The 17,510-nt window shown below is 44.6% G+C and overlaps 1 protein-coding gene across 3 annotated transcripts in view; it reads left to right on the top strand.

Moving 5' to 3' along the window:
• Positions 1–17,510, top strand: part of CDH13 (cadherin 13) — a 1,005,991-nt gene that overhangs the window by 370,093 nt on the left and 618,388 nt on the right. For all 3 annotated transcript variants that reach the window (XM_079906234.1, XM_079906233.1, XM_079906235.1), the window contains one exon: positions 6,351–6,559. In XM_079906234.1, the coding sequence (XP_079762360.1) occupies positions 6,351–6,559 (209 nt within the window). The remainder of the gene's footprint in view (positions 1–6,350; positions 6,560–17,510) is intronic.

Raw genomic sequence — 17,510 nt, 5'->3', positions numbered from 1 at the left:
GTGGTCTAGATTTGTGCCTTTTCTAAGGTTTTCGTCTTTCTCATGACCTCATTACTCATGTTGTATATATTATTTCAAATATCAGAAGCTCTCCTAGATTATATCAGATAATCATATATAATTATATCAGAGCCCTCCTAGATTTTAAGCCTGAGTAGGGTAGAGCCAGGCATGCATTTGTTCAAATGAGGGAGGAATATAGCCCAAGCCAGCATTTCTGGAGAATGGAACACACATCATTGTGAGGGTTTTAGTGCATACATGGACAAACATATGTTTTTACTTGACTTCTTAAATTTATTTTTAGAAAAAAAACACATTTGGCACATTCATCATGTACTATAAAGATTATCTTCAAATAATTTTGTAAATGAAAATGTCAGTCAATTAAAAGAAAAATATTAAATGAATAATAGATCAGGTGTGAAAGTATGGCTAGACTGTGAATCTGGAAGCTAGTTGGTTTTTAGGAAGGAGCACATTTGCTTAGGCAGACTAGCCTAGACTAACTGGCCTTAACCTCATTTGGCCACAGTAGGTCTCGGTTGCCAGAGGAAAAAAGTCCTCACATCAAATGCGTAATGTGAGGATTCACCGCAATCATGAATAGAAGGCTCTCAGCACAGCGTCGCTCTTTTAGAAAAAAGAATGACTTGGATTTTTGGCCTCTTATCTTTACAAACAATCATTTGAAGAATATTTAATATCACTTTGTGGCGTCCACTATGGGCAGGCACTGTAATTTCACTCCTTTGATGTCATTTTTCCTTCATGACTTCTCATGTGAGACAGGTAGGGCTTTGCCAAGAAAAGTGGGAGGATCCAAAGATGGGCAAGTTTGGATCAGAATCATCTGCCTCACTCCTTTAGCCTCAGCAGAAATGTCTGCAGTAACCATCCCCATGGTAACCGCATAGGCCAGAACACAGGTACCTGCCTAGAAGGAGGTGGAAGGACCCAGGAGGCAGGCAGAAAACCAGCTAGAAGAAGGAAGCTGTGTAGAAAAGGAAAGTGAAGCTCCTTTAATGCCCAGAATTACAGGAATAATGATGAGAATAGTTCTTATTCATGGGACACCAGGGTCTGTCCAAAGTTCTTTATGTACCTAGGTACATATCTTGTTTAATGCTCACCGTAAGAATTATAGTACCTATGAGGGGAGGTACTGTTGTTTGTTCCTTGGTTAAAGGGACAGGTGTCTTTCCCAAGGTCTCAGGGCCACTACACATGAGCCAGGATTGGAAAAGGGCTTAGAAACCTACCATTAAAACTGCTGCTTCTTAGGGCACGAGAATAGCAGTTCCTGGCATGATAGGTCCCCACCCTCTTCTCTGTGCCAGGAATCGCTGGGAAATGTGGAAACCTGGCATCTTGACAAGGAATCCATTGTCCAAGGTCCTAGTTCTTGGCCCTGGCTGCATTAGATTCATCTGGGGAGTCTTAAAGAGATACTAGTGCCTGGACCCCAGCCTAGCTATGTCAGAATCTCGGTTCGGAGTTGGGACAGGTATTGCTACTTTTAAAAAATATTCTCTAGGTGATTCTCATAGCCTTGAAAAAGACCCACAGTCTAAAGCACTCACTCCTGAACTGGTAAAAGCTGTATAAAATACATAAGACCCCATTATGCAACCCTAGTTTCTTGATAGCACAAGTTGGGAAGAGAGCTAGAATATATTGAGGGCCTACTGTGTGCCAGGTCCTGAATGTAGATGTGGTCTCTCAGTGTGCCCTCACCTGGTACCTCTGACGACCTGGAGGGATCAGTGAGAGGCCTGAGGGGACAGGCTGGGGGCAGCTGCCCTTTTTCCTCTCATTTATCATTTCTGGGAAATGGATGTGCCGAGAGCTTGAACTGTAGATGCAGACTGATCAGACTGGGACCAGGTGTCTGCCTTTTCTGGGTGTGTGGCCTTGAGCATGTTCGTCAGTCTCTCCAAGGCTCAGTCTTTTCTCCCGTAATATGGAAATGATGCTTATAGTAGATTATGCATTCTCAGTGGGGCTGTATGTCACCAAAGCGGTGACATGGGTTCTTGGGAGAGAGGCAAAAATTGTACTTTGTGTGTGTGTGTAGAGTACAGATATACATGCAGTTAATAAACTGGTATACAGTATGTCTATGACATTGACGATTCATGAGAATGGTGGCTGTTAGACAAAAAGATCTGAAAACGCTCCTGGGTCAGGGGAGATAATGAAAAAAAGTGGGGAAATGCTGCTATAGATTAGAATTGCTATGAGGCTAAAAGGAGAGACTGAATGTACAGTCTCGGGCACAGAGCCTGGCACTCAGATGCCACTCAGTAAATAACAAGTTACTGTTCTTTGTCAAAACTTCATTCAGCACTCACACACCGATCCCAGCTATGCTTAGTGGCTATGCGAAGCTTTATTGGGATTATGAGGGAAGATAAGGCACCACCCCTGACTTCACCAGTGAGCTAAGGCAAAGCTAAGCACAGGAGGCTAAGTGCTGGCATGAATGGATGCACACAGAGCCTGGGGAACTAAGGGGAGACCATGGCTGAGTTCTTCATGTCCTACCTGGCTCCACTGCTGGGCTCAACCAAGACAAGAGGTGATAAGGGGCCTTCCTTCTCAGTTCCCAGCCTTGCCTGCAGTATCTTCTGCGCCCAGTGTGGAAGAGGTACCCCTGCACCACCACCTCTAGAGCATCATTTAGCCCCGAGAGAGTAATTAAGTGGAATTGTTATTGATGGCCTCCTGTATGGAAAAGCTTTCTGTTCATTGCTGGAGATGAATAAAAGAATAAGATCCAATTTCTGCCCTTGGTTCTGATGGGGAAAACAGATACATAGAGTGGACCTGTTGATATGATATGATATAAAATTCACTATGTACAGGAAACGCTGGAAACACAAAGAGGATATTTGGAGAAGTGGCCCAAGCTGACTCTCCAAGAATGATAGAGTTAATGATAGAGGTAATGATAGAGTTAACAGGGTGAAGAAGCTGGGAAGTACTTACCTTCTGCACAGAGGGAGCGATACAATCCATCGAAGGGGCAGGAGAGTAGCGTAGCTGTCGGGAGGTGCGGAAGTGGGTAATGTGGGAGACACAGAGTGAAGATGGATGCCAGTGGGGGGCCAGTGGACAGCTTGGACAGGGAGGATGTTGAGTGTTGAGCATTATTTTGCATGGGGAGCCAGAGCTGTACGAGACTCAAGAGGAGGAAAGTCGGTTCTACAGTTGTGATGGACGGGTCCCAATTTCCTTCAAGGAATACGTCTTTATGTGACCTTCCAGACCCCACATTTCCTGGACCAGCTTATCTCTTCTTTGCTTTCTCCCTTGCTCTCTGTGCCCATCTCACTGGCTTATTTGCAGCTCCGTGAATGCCACAGGGCCATTCCACATGTTGTGGTTCTGTCTGCCTGTAATAAGTCCCCTATTAATGTCCATCTCCACCCCTCCACCCTCATACTAGACTTCAAGCCAGGGACTGTGTCCATCTTTGTTCCACATTATAAACCCAACATCCGGCATAACCTGGGCTCAGGAAATATTTGTGGAAGGAAAGAGAAAGGAAGGAAGGGAAGAAGGAAGGAATTTACCTGTGAAACTAGAACCCCTACAGAGTCTCTCTATTCTGGGAAGATAATTACTGTGGTGATAATAACCATATTAGCCTTTGTATGCCTTCCCTAGCCTCCAGCCCTTCCCAGCTGAGACTGTCTTCTTTGATCCTGCCCAGGGACTAAGGCCAGAACCAGCATCCTGGCAAAATAGACAACAAGTTCCCAAGCGGGCCCTGTCGTCTGAGCAGTGTGCCTTCAGTGGATTGATGCTAACTGATGGTGACAATGAAAGCAACCTCCGTGTCTCTCCTTCATAGTTCACTTCCAGAACCTGAACCCAGCCACGCCCAATCACTCTTAGCTACGAAGATGGTCAGAGGAAGTGAACAAGTGTCTGAGAACTGCAGACTCCCAAGAGATCCCATGTGTGTACATTACAGAGAAGCCCCTAGAGCTGACTTGGCAGCCAGGAAAGGCGCTGGAGCCCTGACACAGAGGGACCTCGAGGTGGCACTGGCACCCTGGGAAGTGCTTCCGGACTGGGCGGGAACGTGAGAGCAGGACTGAGCTGGGGACTCACGTCATTATATGCAGGTTCTGATGGGATTTCAGGAGGGGAGTGTTTTACAACAGGGCTGTGTCTTTACTGAGATCAGGTAGTGGTGAAAAGCGGACAGACCAGGGTTCAAACCTTGGTTTTATGATTTACAGACTGCGTGCTGGGCACCTCCTTTGCCCTCTCAGAAGCCTCAGTTACTTTATCTACAGACTGTGGAGGGAGGGGGTCAAAACTGTTGTAAAGATTAAATAAGGTCATGTACATAAAATGCTTAGCCCTGAGTTGCATGTGTAGAAAGTGTTCAATTCACATTAGCCATTATAATGATCAGCTAAAATGGTTATTATCACCATAAGAATTATGGTCCCAGAATAGAAAGATCAGCTTAATTCAGCAGACAGTTATATGGCTTTAACAGTGTACTTGGACCCAGGTAGATATTGTCACTAAAAGACACACAAGAAGGTTCCTGGTAGTAATATTTTAAGAACCCCAAACTGGAAATAGCCCATATGCCCATCAGCAGTAGAGTACATAAATGGACGCAGTATGGCCACATAATGGAATTCTATACACTGACGAGGATAAACTGCGCTACTTGCAGCCACTTGGATGGACCTTACAAACATAATGTTGAGTGAAAGGGGCAGACACAAGTGAGCACCCACTCTACGATTCCATTTGCATGAAGTGCAAGTACGAATGAAACTCATCTATGGTATTAGAAGTTAGGATAGTGTAGCCTTTGGGGAGGAGGGTAGGGATTCTCCTCGGGGAGGGGGAGGAAGGGGGGCTGGTAATATTTTGTGTGTAGGGCTGGGCGCTGGGCACACGGATGTGCCCACTTTGTGAAAATTCGCTGAGCTGTACATTCTGATTTATGTGCTCTTCTGTATCTGTGTTACGCTCCAATTAAAGGTTTAGTAAACGAACAAACGAGACTGTTTAGCAGAGAGCTAAAAAAACAAAAGTGGGGGTGGGAGAGAAAGCAGGTAATACAATTCCACGCTTACCCACAGGGTCCCCAGAGTTTACAGAGGAAGGCAGACAGGCATACACACATACAGACAATAAGTGGTGATACCTGTAGTAACAGAATCGTGCACTAAGTAAACACGCACCGCAGAGGGAAGCCTGACGGATGAGCCGTCACAGCTGCTGCTCATGGTAACGGCCCTGAGCTCCATGCGGTTCCGCCAGCATGGCTGCTTCTCGGACACGACCTAGCCACGCAACTGTAGGAAGTGCCCTCACATCTCTCCAGCCACTGTCCTGATCTGGGCCAGGCGTCACTGGTATGACACCAGACTAACAGTTTTCTTGGCTTCTCTTCTTGCCCTTCTCCAAACCGCTCTGTAGAACCCAGAGCTACTAAATTAGAATCTTTGGACTGGGTGCTCAGTACTTAAAAAACAAATCTCCCATGTGATTCTGATACACCCCAGCCCCGTGGGAAGCACTGATCTACACTGGAACCAGAACACACACCTGACCTTGACCCTCTCCACACTAAAAATAGTTCAGGGCTATGGACCAGAACACACACTTGACCTTGACCCTGTCCACACTAAAAGTAGTTCAGGGCTATGAGGCAGCCCCCTAACTTAGTGGCATTTCCTAATTTGTATCTAAAGGACATGTTCAGCTTCATTTCCAGCCTCTCCACCTCCCCAGCCCTGCATCATTTCAAGTCCACCTCTGGTCCCAGTGCACTGAGTTAGTTCTCTTTCTCTGAGTCTGTTTTGTTACTTCACCACCTCCATGCCTTTTAGTATCCTAGAACCCCAATACCCTCTTAGGGGCCTTCTAATTTCCCGTTCATCTTCAAGACCCAGCTCAGATATCGTGTCTATGAAGCTGTCCCTCAAGGCTCCTGAACTCTCTGGTTCTGCCACAGCACCCCGTACAGAAGGGAGGAGATCGTGTCCTCAAACATCACTCCACCATATCTGACTGTACGCTTAACTCACTACACTCCAGGGCAGGGAAGAGGTTCTCTTTGTGCATCAAAGGGCTTTGCACCTGCCTGGGCCATGGGAGGTGATTAAGGACGATTCTTGATTGAGTGAGGTCCTTCAGCACAGTCAGAGCCATATGGCTACAAGAGGGTGCTGTGGGATAAGGGGCAGCATTTGTGGATCTGGAATGCAGAGTGGTAATCCACATTTAATGGTCAAAGATAGCTCCAGGACTGAGCTGCCCAACCTACTCACACTCCTGTTTCTGTTCATGTGTTTTGTTTTTGCCAGTGACCTTCAGTGACTGTAAGGGAAATGACAAGCTACACTATGAGGTCTCCAGCCCATACTTCAAGGTGAACAATGATGGCAGCTTAGTCGCCCTGAGAAACATAACTGCAGTGGGCAAGACTCTATTCGTCCACGCCCAGACTCCCCATGCGGAAGACATGGCAGAACTCGTGATTGTCGGGGGGAAAGACATCCGGGGCTCCTTGCAGGTAATATAACTGTTTGGGATAAGTTGGGTCCAAGGAGGAACATTGCGGTCTGTATGTCTTATGGGGAAAATGGGTCTTTGGTTTATTATTGGTCAAGATTCTTTTGCTGTTTGCAAATGATAGAAACCTAACTCAAAACACAGTCTGGCCGGGGGAATTTTGGGGGTCATGTGACAAATATTTCAGGGTTAGCTTTGCCTGCTAGCATGGCTATGTATCTGTGCCCAGATGACGACATCAACTTTGGTCTTATCCATCTGTGGTTCCATTTTCCTTCTACTGTCTTTACTCTTAGACAGTCCCAACCATCCCTGCTTCCCTGTGTGGAGGTCTCAGCAGCTCCACTTCATTTTCTCAGTCTGATGTCACCTGAGAGAGCATCTCTTCCTGACACTGGCAACCCAAGCTTGAAATCGAATCTCATTGGCTGTCCTTAGAGCGCGTGTCCATCCCTGAGCCAGTTACCCTGTCCAGTTGGTCCTGAGGCTCTGGTTGGCTAAGTCTGGGTCACATGCCTTGCCCCCAAACCAGGGTAGACTCAGCCCCACCTAAAGCAAATGGACTGAGAGTGAAAAAAAGGGTCGTTAGTTACTCAGAGTAAGTTAGGGTGCTGTCATCTAAGGAAGGGAATGGAAGTTGGGCAGGCAAGAACCAGAGTCGCCCACTGGAGTTGTATATGAGGCAACCATGGCATGTGGCGCTGCCCCTTTGCCATGCACTGGTGCCCATTCCTTTCCGCATGCACATGTATGCAGATCTCTGCCCCTGCACACATGTGACTTTAGGAATGCCACAAAGTGCCCTTCAGGCTTCCTCATTGTGTCATCCAGAAACATTTGGTACAATGGACTTACCTATTCCTGCTTCACCAGGAGTTCAGAGACTCTGTGGCTTCTCAGTTATAGACAGGGATGACACCCAGCAAGACCCAGGCAAAACAATAACAATAATAACGGCGTGGCCCCAGCCTGGTGCGGCTAGCCTTTTCCTACCTGCTCCTGGCGTGCTCTTACGCAGGTTTTTAAAGCCTGTGATTCCCACTGCCTTTCTCCATCTGCCACGCTCCCCATAACCCTGCTTTATCTGCTCATTTTGTTCAGTGGTGGAGTGAACACCGATTCCACAGCTGGGGAGCAGAGACAGTACAAATGGCAATGTGAGTGTTGCTTTCCTGCCAAGGCTGTGTGTGTGATCTTGAAAGAGTCATATATCTGCAGACTAGAGGGGTTAAACTGTCTGCAATGGCAAGTAAGTGGCACGTGTGCTGCCCCACTCTGTCACCATATACGTGGCAGATACTGCTAATCACCCCTGGCTTGACCTGAGTATCTCTCCCAATGCAATGCTTCTGGAAGCTACTATCCATTGGTCATTTAGAGATGTTTGTAGGGCTGGAACATATTTGCCATCCCTGGACCGGACAAGCTCCGTAATTCCCCTTTATATCTGTGAATCTGTGAGTTAAGGGTAGATAGCAAGCTACAAATGAATCCACAGTGTGCCACTGATGTTTTCAAAAGAAAATAGGATCTCGGTGAATACATACCAGTGTGGAAATCCATTGGCACCACAAAAGCGAGCTTATCTCTCACTTAGCCGTGGTCATTTTCGCAGCATCTCACTAACTCATGATATAAATGACTTGCAAATATCGAAAGCAACAAAACTGCCAGAATGTGCAGCACAGAGTGCTTCTTGGGAACAAGTAAACGGCACAGAGATTCACAGTAGGGGGTTCACATCCAGGACAGGATGTATTTAGATGAATATTGTTCATTGTGATTGACAGCTCATCTTTAAATCTGGAACAGACAGTATCGTAGTATTTAGCTCACAGCAGAGTAGAAGGGATTGGAGGCACTTCTTAGGACAAAACTTCGCTTTCATAGGCTTGGAGACCCAGGATCGTTACGAAGAGACTCAGTCTTGAAGAGCTGGTCTCTTGAGTTCCAGAAAGACACCCTTCTGGAGGCAAAGCTCCTGGGAGCCCCGGCTGTTTCTCATTTGTCTCTTTCTGAACACACCGTCCACATAGCTTGGCTGCAATCGTTTGCTTCTTATAAAGCACAGTGGAGGCTGCTGTCCTGGTCAGTTTGCCAGGCGCCAGCTGAACGGGGCATTCATCTCCCGCCTCCAGTAATTCTATGAGGTTTGAAAATCGGCCTTGTGAAGTTGCCCAGATGTGTCCATAATACAAAAAGTCCCCAAAAAGAGAAGGCTAGGAAAACAAAACAGCTAGCCAGAGAAGCCCTCTAAGGAAAGCACAGTCCTTCACGGATACCCAGTTGGTATTTTTGAAGCCCTACTCTGTGTGGCAGAGTGGGCCAGCTGCTAGAGAAGGAAAGCAATAAGTACACTCGTCAGCTCAGCTCCTGGTTGGGGAGAGAAAGTGAACGTGTGTGTTGATTAAGTACCAAGTAGGGAGGCAGTGGTGATGGCTGCTCTGTGCCTTTAGAGAAGCGAGAGGGCAGGGGAGGTGGGCTGGTAACGACAGCCAATGAGTGCCTGGCGCTTACTGTGTGCCGGGTGCTGCACTCACAGGCCGCAGAGGCTGACTCATCTCCCCACGACCGATGAGGCACATGCTACTGTCCCCATTTTACAAACTGCAGTAAACCGAGGCACAGAGAGGTGAGTGAGAACCTGTATTGTTTAGCGGGACTCTCATAAGTGTGTGCATCTCAGGGTATGCTTTAATGGGTGTTATTCCTAACCCTCACAACCTCCCTGTGAGGCTGCTGATGGCGCTCCCTTCCTACAGATGTGAGGACTTGGCCAGGATCTCCTAGCTTGAAATTGGCAGAAATGAGATTGAGATTCTGGCCTCTCTACCCGTTCTCCTTCCTGCCACTTTGCTCACCAGAGGACTGTGCCCCTTGGGTGGCTACCCATGGGTCCAAAGGTGAGGGCATGAGTTAGAGCAATACAGTAGCGATGGAGGGGAACAACCAGTGGAAGGTGTGGTTTGAAGGAAGAAAGAGCCAAGATTCAGCGTCCTGATGATTCCAAATTGTCTAGCCTAGGAGGATGGAGATGGATTGGACCAGTCAGGGAAGGATAGGTTGGGAAAGGTGAATAGTCCAGCTTCGATGCGTTGAGTTGGCAGCTCCTGGGGACATCTTGATAGAGACAGGGATGGATCTCTGGGTAAACATCTGGGGGAAAAGCAGCATAGTGGTGGGGCTTTGGCTTTGGTGTCAGACTTAAGTGGGTTCAAATTTCTGCTCCACCACTTATGATGATGTGACCTTGGGCAAGCCACTCATCTCCCTGCACTTCAACATCCTCATCTACAAAGCAGGGTTAAGAATAGAGCCTCTATCACAGAATCATTCCATTGGGCTCAGCAGCAGACACCAGGTGACCTGTCCCATCAATGGCATTATTTTAGAACCTCTCGAGAAAGGATAAGGAACCATGGGCTAAATGTCCTCTCTGAGGCCACGACACAGAAACCAGAGATTTGCGGTGGAAGAAGAAAGTGAGGCCGAAGAGAGAAACAAGGGCGCTGGGGCACCCAGCACAACCACAACAGGAGAGATGTCACAGCGGGTGGTTTCACATCACTATGTTTGGGAAGGAAGGATTCTCTAAGACAAGTGTAACCCCAGTGAAGCCCAATTCAGCTGCAGTAACTGGAGCCCAGCAATTCTTTAATAAAAGGATGTGCCGGGCTTCCCTGGTGGCACAGTGGTTGGGAGTCTGCCTGCCGATGCAGGGGACGCGGGTTCGTGCCCCGGTCCGGGAGGATCCCACATGCCACGGAGAGGCTGGGCCCGTGGGCCGTGGCCACTGGGCCTGCGCATCCGGAGCCTGTGCTCTGCAGCGGGAGGGGCCGCGGCAGTGAGAGACCCGCGTACCACCCACACACAAAAAAAGGATGTGCCTCTCTTACCTTACCTGCTCCCTGTGACCCCGTTTCACGGGAAGGCCTGTAGCCCAAATCTGTGAAGTCTGATTGTTAATGCTTTAATTATAGATGCTCAAGCTATTGCTGCCTTTTTAATGGGTTGCCCAGAAGCTAGTACCTTCCTGGTCCGTGTAAGATCATCTTAGATCTGCATGGGTGGAGGAGCAATTTAATCCCTTGTCTTTGGACAGACGAGGGGGGATGGTTAAGGAGGGGGCCAGGGTTAACCATGCGTGGACAAAGGCATTTTCTAGCCTGTGGAATGTGATCATGAACTTGACTCACAGAAGTATGTCTGGACAGAACTGTGGCTTGTCCCCACTAGATCTGCTGTCCCTCACTGCCTGGCAATGGTGAACATGAAGACAAGAGAGCATTTGCTTTTATTTACTTACTTATTAATTGGTTAGTTATTTTTACCTTGAATATAGAACTCCAAAGGTTTACATGGAAAAGCTCTGTGTTTCATTCCTTTTGCATCTTGGATAGAGATGTCTTTACCGTCGGTGTAAATGGGACTCATCAACCTCATTTACACGTTTCAAGCCTGGGGAAAAGATATGCCACTTATTTATTTATTTCTAATTTAAGAATTTGTAGCTTCCATAACTGTAGATTATGGCACCAAATTCTGACATCAAATAAGAACTCAATAAAGTCAGGCTGGGAAGTAAGAACATCAGAGAGCTTGCAGGAATTTATTTTGAATTGATGTTTGGGAGCTAAAGAGACTGTAGCTACCAGATACATTTTGAAATGTGAGAGTTCACGCTCTAAGCAACTCTAGAATTTAGACACCTGTGACCCAGGCAGCTGGGTCTCATGAGCAAAGGAGGAGACATGCATGTAGCAGAAGGGAGAGTTGTGGAGGCCCACAGGCTACAGGCTTGAATCAGGCTTCCCTGCCCCCAGACTGGGGTTATCAGTGCAAATCTGATCCCATCACTCCTCTGCCTAATGGGCCCTTCCTTCCTCATCAGGCTCTTTGGCTCTTGGGATAAATACTGAAGTCTTTATACATGTGTGAAAAGGTCCTTTACAGTCTAGCCTGGTCTCTACAGCCTTCCCTCAGGCCTGATTCCTGTTCATTTCTAAGTGGCGTGACCTGCTGAAATGTTACTTCCTCCCAGAGCCTTCCCTGGTACCCGTTCCAAAGGAAGGTCTCCCCTGCTAGTCTCACTTCTAGCACCTGTTCTATTCCTTCCTGGCCTTCTTCTCAGTTGGTAATTAAGCATTTACTTCCTTATTTAAAGGATGTTTAAAGTGTGGCTCCCTGATGAGCCTGTAAGCTCCCTGAAGGCAGGAATATAGTCCATTTGCTTTCTACTTCCCTCTCTCACTCCCTGCTTTCCTTCCTTTCTTCCTGGTGTGTCCACTGCTCTATCTTCAGCACCAGGCACAGTGCTGGCATATAGTTGGTGTTCAGTAAATGTCTTTTGAATAAATGCATGAGTAGATTGAGTCCCTCCTTTCATACCACTCCCTGCATTGAACTCTGCCCCCACCCCCCAATACCAAACCACATGTGGTTTCTTGAACTGGCCGAGCTCTCCCTCCCGTTCCTGCTGGCCATTCCTCTGTCTGGATTATGCCCTCTTCGCCGTGGCCCCAGCTGCCCCATGGCCAGCCCCAGTTGACAGGGCTAACTCTTTGGAAACTTCTGGACCTGCCAAGATTCCTCTTCTTCAGGGACACCTCTCTGACTGTCCCCTGGCTGGTTAAGTGATTTTTCCTCCATGCTCCTCAGAGCGCCCTGCCTGGTTGCCCCCCATCATAGCCTTAAACTTTAACCATCTCATTTTTCTGTGTTTGTTTTCGTCTCGATTCTGAGCTCTGGAACTCAGGGCTCTGGCTTCCATGCAGGAAGGCTGAGAACACTGCCCTGGAGCTGGATACCTTGGCATGATTCCCAGTGCCACGCTTGCCACCTCTGCTCCAGTTCCGTCAGACGTAGAATAGGCTCATAATAGTCTCAACTTCACAGAGATGTCACAAGGATTAAATGAGTAAATGTATGCAAAGTATTTAGAACAGTGCCGAGCACAAAGCAAGGGCCACGAGAAAGCCAGTTATTCCTCCTCATCATATCATTAGAGTCAGACTGTAACACATGCACAGTGAGTGAACTGGGCAAATTCAGACAACCCAATCCTTCCTCCCTTCCAATAAGACCAAATTCTGTCAGTTACACAACCTAGAGAATTCAAGATTATACATGAACTTACGTGAAACACTGACTGAACTTCCGAGAGAGGATTCTTTATTCCTATGGGTTCACTTAACAAACATCGAAAGACTTGAAGTATGTAGAAGTTAATTACAAACAGTTTACACTTCTTAACTGGAACTCAGTGCATGGTATTCTCAGTAAAGGGAAACTGGTCTCTTAATCAAGTTGCTTAAATTAAATGCAAAAAAAAATTATTTTCCCCTTTTTTTGGCCATTTAAAAAATCCCTGAAAAAAAATAAGATGAACAGAGAAAGTTATGATAGAAATTGAAAAGGCAAAATTTAAGGCTTGTTTACCTTGTTTGATCATTACCACTGTAAGCATGCAATTTAAAAGACATAAGTTTGGGGCTTCCCTGGTGGCGCAGTGGTTGAGAGTCCGCCTGCCGATGTGGGGGACACGGGTTCGTGACCCGGTCCGGGAGGATCCCATGTGTCGCGGAGCGGCTAGGCCCGTGAGCCATGGCCGCTGAGCCTGCACGTCTGGAGCCTGTGCTCCGCAACGGGAGAGGCCACAACAGTGAGAGGCCTGCGTACCGCAAAAAAAAAAAAAAAAAAAAGGCATAAGTTTGGCTCCTAATCCAGTTCCAAGAATCATAATGGAAACAGTTCCAAAAAAATAAAATAAAAGGAGAAAGTAGAGGAAGGAGCAACTTGGGAGAAACCATTGTTTTTATTTTTAATATTTAAAATAAAATATGTCATCAACTGATCAGAAGCCAATATTAATATTGCTGTTAATTATGTATCTTGATCCTCAGGGGAATTATACCTTTTAAATCCACTGCTTTGCAGAATCTTAAGGTTCCATTTGTTAAGTACCTCTTGGAACGGTGAGTCTAGGAGCTCAAAAGCAGCGGCTGAGTGCCCCTCTGTTCCTGCATATGTATGTGCTCTGGGACATTTAGCTGAATTGTTGTGGATGATATTAATTAACCGGGACCTGGAATGACTCCAAACTGGGATTTAATCAAACATTTAGTACTTAATAAGTCATGTGCCACTGAAAAGTCACCTAACTGCTTTGAGGTTTCGTTTTCTCATCTGTACAGTGATACCCTGGCCTTGCTTATATACCATAATGGGGTACATGAAGTTGAAAAAATATGTATTGTACCTAACCCAGTGCTAACAGCAGATTCTCAATCACGAATTGTTTATTCTTCACTGAAGTACCCAGTTGCTGTCACTTATGCATATTTTTTTCCATTTTTACTAATCTCACACATTCTAGACAAAAATATTTTTGCACTTTTGTTACTGAGATAAACTCCAGTTTTTATCATCCCTGAGCCAACCATTTGAATCTTCTCTGTTCTGGCCACTATACCATCTAACCCCCAAAGTGCCTGTCACACTGCATCCATGTGACTTGACTTCATTTGTTTAAAGCATCTCTGAGAATGAGAGCAACCAGCTTATGGTAAAATTAAGAGCCTTGTCTCCAGATCTTATCACATTGACTGGGAGGGGCTTGGAGTCTGTCAAGCTGGTCAGTGGTATCCATCTTGCTCCCATGAAATACGTTTTATAACCACCATGGTGGAGAACCAATCTGTGTATTTACTGTGGCCATAAAGAAATGAAGAGTTAAAGCTGTAGATATGTAATATGCTCTGATTTAACAAGAGTGTTAACTTCAAAAACCTGCAGAGGACCACTGTTCATGGCAAATGCCTCCCCAGTTACTATTAAGGAAAATCAGTATCCATTTAACTGTTACCCAAATTGGGGAAAATATATAGCTCCAAAATTATGGTACAGATCCAAGAATTGGGCCTAGAATAGGGTATTAGGCTGTTGCATTTTGACACACAGCTAAATTGTTATGTTTATGATTCTTAGCTCCAGGATACTATTCAAATATAGTAGCTAAGAGACATCCTTCGACTCATTAATTTAAGGAGATAACAGATTGCTTTGTGGATCAGAATCTAAGAAAACTATATTCTGAAGATTAATTTTAATTGAAATGCTTGGGGAAAAATAACTGATCCCATAGAAAGTCTAGATAACTAAAAGTAGCTTCTTTTTGGCTTGTGAAGACTCAAGATTTTATGTTGTACAGAAGTGTGGGCCAATAGAAAAGCAATGCGAGCCACATATGTAATTTTAGGTTTCCTTATTGTAACATTAGAAAAAGACACAGATGAAATTAATTTTAGTAGTATATATTAAACCAGGCACTTCCCTGGTGGTCCAGTGGGTAAGACTCCCCGCTCCCAATGCAGGGGGCCTGGGTTCGATCCCTGGTCGGGGAACTAGATCCCACATGCATGCTGCAACTAAGAGTCTACATACCTCAACTAAGAAGCCTGCATGCCGCAGCTAAGACACAGTACAGCCAAAATAATAAATAAATAAAGCTAATAAAAAATAGTATATATTAAACCATATATAGTGTATATTTAACATATATATATTTAACCATAAATATACCCAATGTATATATTTTATATATACATACACACATACCCACACCCAATATATGCATATTAGCTTAAATTTCATAGATGTAGATATTCTCTGTATAGATATATCTCTATTTCTGTATATCTATAGATACTCTCCATATCTATATAGATATATCTATATATATCTCTATCTCTCTACATATACATATATACATATATATAGACATATAGACAGAGATATATCTAAATAGATATGGCGAGTATCTATGAAGTGTGTGTGTATATATATATATATATATATATGTATATATAAAAATAAATTTACCCCAATATATATAAAACCTAAAACATATTATAATTTATCTAAGATATATCAATAAGTAATCAGGTAAACATTATTAATAATTTTTTACATTCTTTTTATACTGAATCTTTGAAATGCAGTATGTATTTTACACTCACAGCACATCTCAGTGTAGATTAGCTGGATTTTAAGTGCTTAATAGCCACAAGTAGAAATTGGCTATCAGTTAGACAGGGCTGCCATGGAATTCTGCTGGAATATTTATAAATTTTGAAAGAGAAATGGAAAGAGTCATTCACTGGGGGTCTACTACATGTCAGGACATTGTCTTAGATGTTCTCACACAAACGTCTGTTTTTCTGCTCCTCATAGCCAGCCTGTGCCACTGGTAAACTGTTTCCTACTTTGCTGATGCAGAAGTAGCCCAGGTTCAGAGATGTTGAGTGACTTGGCCAATGTCATCATCCTGTCAGCAAGTGGCAGAATTGGAAATTGGGCCTGGGCTTTCTGATTCTATGCAGTCCCTGCTATTTTAGTAATACTGACATTTACAGCAGAACTAATGCTTTTCTGTTCTACTATAAAGACTATGAAATGACAGGAAAATTAAAACGTGGTTAGAAAATAAAAAATGAATGCAGAGCTGAGCAAAAACGCATAAAGAAATTTTAAGTAGGTGGACAAGTCCTGTGTTATCACAACACTTTTAAAAACTTTCATCATGAATAGAATCTTTGGAGAAAGAACCTCATGGAAACAGCACAAGGTTTCTAAATACAAACGTCCCTTAGGCCCTGAGTTCCTTTATTTCAGACCTTATCTCATTCATCTTCATAGTCCTAGAGTCTAGTGAAAATGTATTACATTTATACTTTTTAAATTATAATTTAAAATTTTATTTTAGTATTTATTATATGGATTTGATCCTCACAACACCACCTTGAAGCAGATGGTGTTATTCTTGTTTTATGAGTCAAGAAACTGAGACTCAAAGAAGTCAAGAGGTCGGTCAGTCTCAGGTGTTAGAGCAGGTCAAGTGGCACCTCAGCATTCAAACTGACAGTGATTCCCTAGGCCCAGTGTTCTATCCACAGCTAGCTTTCCAACAGCTGCTTGGGGCTTTTCAAGTAAAAGGAATATAGAATCATCAGAGAGAAATTTTCACCTAGTATTATTGATGGGATAAGATAATGTGATAGAATGCATATTTTTCTAGGCTCTCTGATATACTTCTAACCTCCTATCTTTTATTATTACCATAAATGAAATACAAGTGAATTCTAAGTGTAAGTATTGAGGTGGTAACCTGTTTTTTAAACTCGCCTCTTATCTGGCACACGGAGATACGTGGTCACCATGGTCTTTGCCAGTTGGCACGGCTGCTCTTATTGGAGATGAAATGACGTAGGAAAATTTCAAACTGATTAGAAATTTTAAAAATCTTATAAATCTGAGATAGAATTCTAAGGAAATTTTTGGTAGTTGGAGCCCTGTGTTGTCATGACACTTTTTAAAAACTTTCCTCATAAATAAAACTTTTGGAAGTAGAACCACTTGGAAACAACACAAGATTTTCAAACATAAATGTCTCCTAGGCCACTCTGCAAAAGTCTGGTTCTCAATTCTGATTGAAAGAACAAACAAAAAATTTTCAACGATAAGAGGGCACGGTTGTTGATACAGACCATGGACTGTCTCTATGTAGTTTTTTGGTCTCAATATTCGAAAACTCGGTAGCAAAGGAACATTGAGAGGATGTACCACTTACTCAGTCTCCCTCCACCAAGCACATGGGTTAATTAAATTATGTGTTCTTCACCCAGACTTTTAAGGAAGAAGCCTGAGCATCTGGAGAAAATAAAGCAAAGAAGAGCATTATGCCTCCAGCCAACCATATCCTCTATCTGCCCATGCAGGTTTCTGTGAGCCGGGCTTGATTTGTGGTACATGACAGGGTGGCAACTCCTCTTGGGCCACACTTTGATGCTGTTTGATCCTCAACTCAATTGCTTGTTCATACAAAGCCAAGTCTAGTCTCAAGCTATCACACAGACAAACAGGAATGAGCCTCTGGCCAGGGCCCAACCTCATCA

Source organism: Stenella coeruleoalba (assembly GCF_951394435.1).
Source record: "Stenella coeruleoalba genome assembly, chromosome: 20".
In the NCBI taxonomy this organism is placed as follows: Eukaryota; Metazoa; Chordata; class Mammalia; order Artiodactyla; family Delphinidae; genus Stenella; species Stenella coeruleoalba.
The sequence above is the reverse complement of the archived record's forward strand: the minus strand, read 5'-3'. Positions and strand labels throughout refer to the sequence as shown.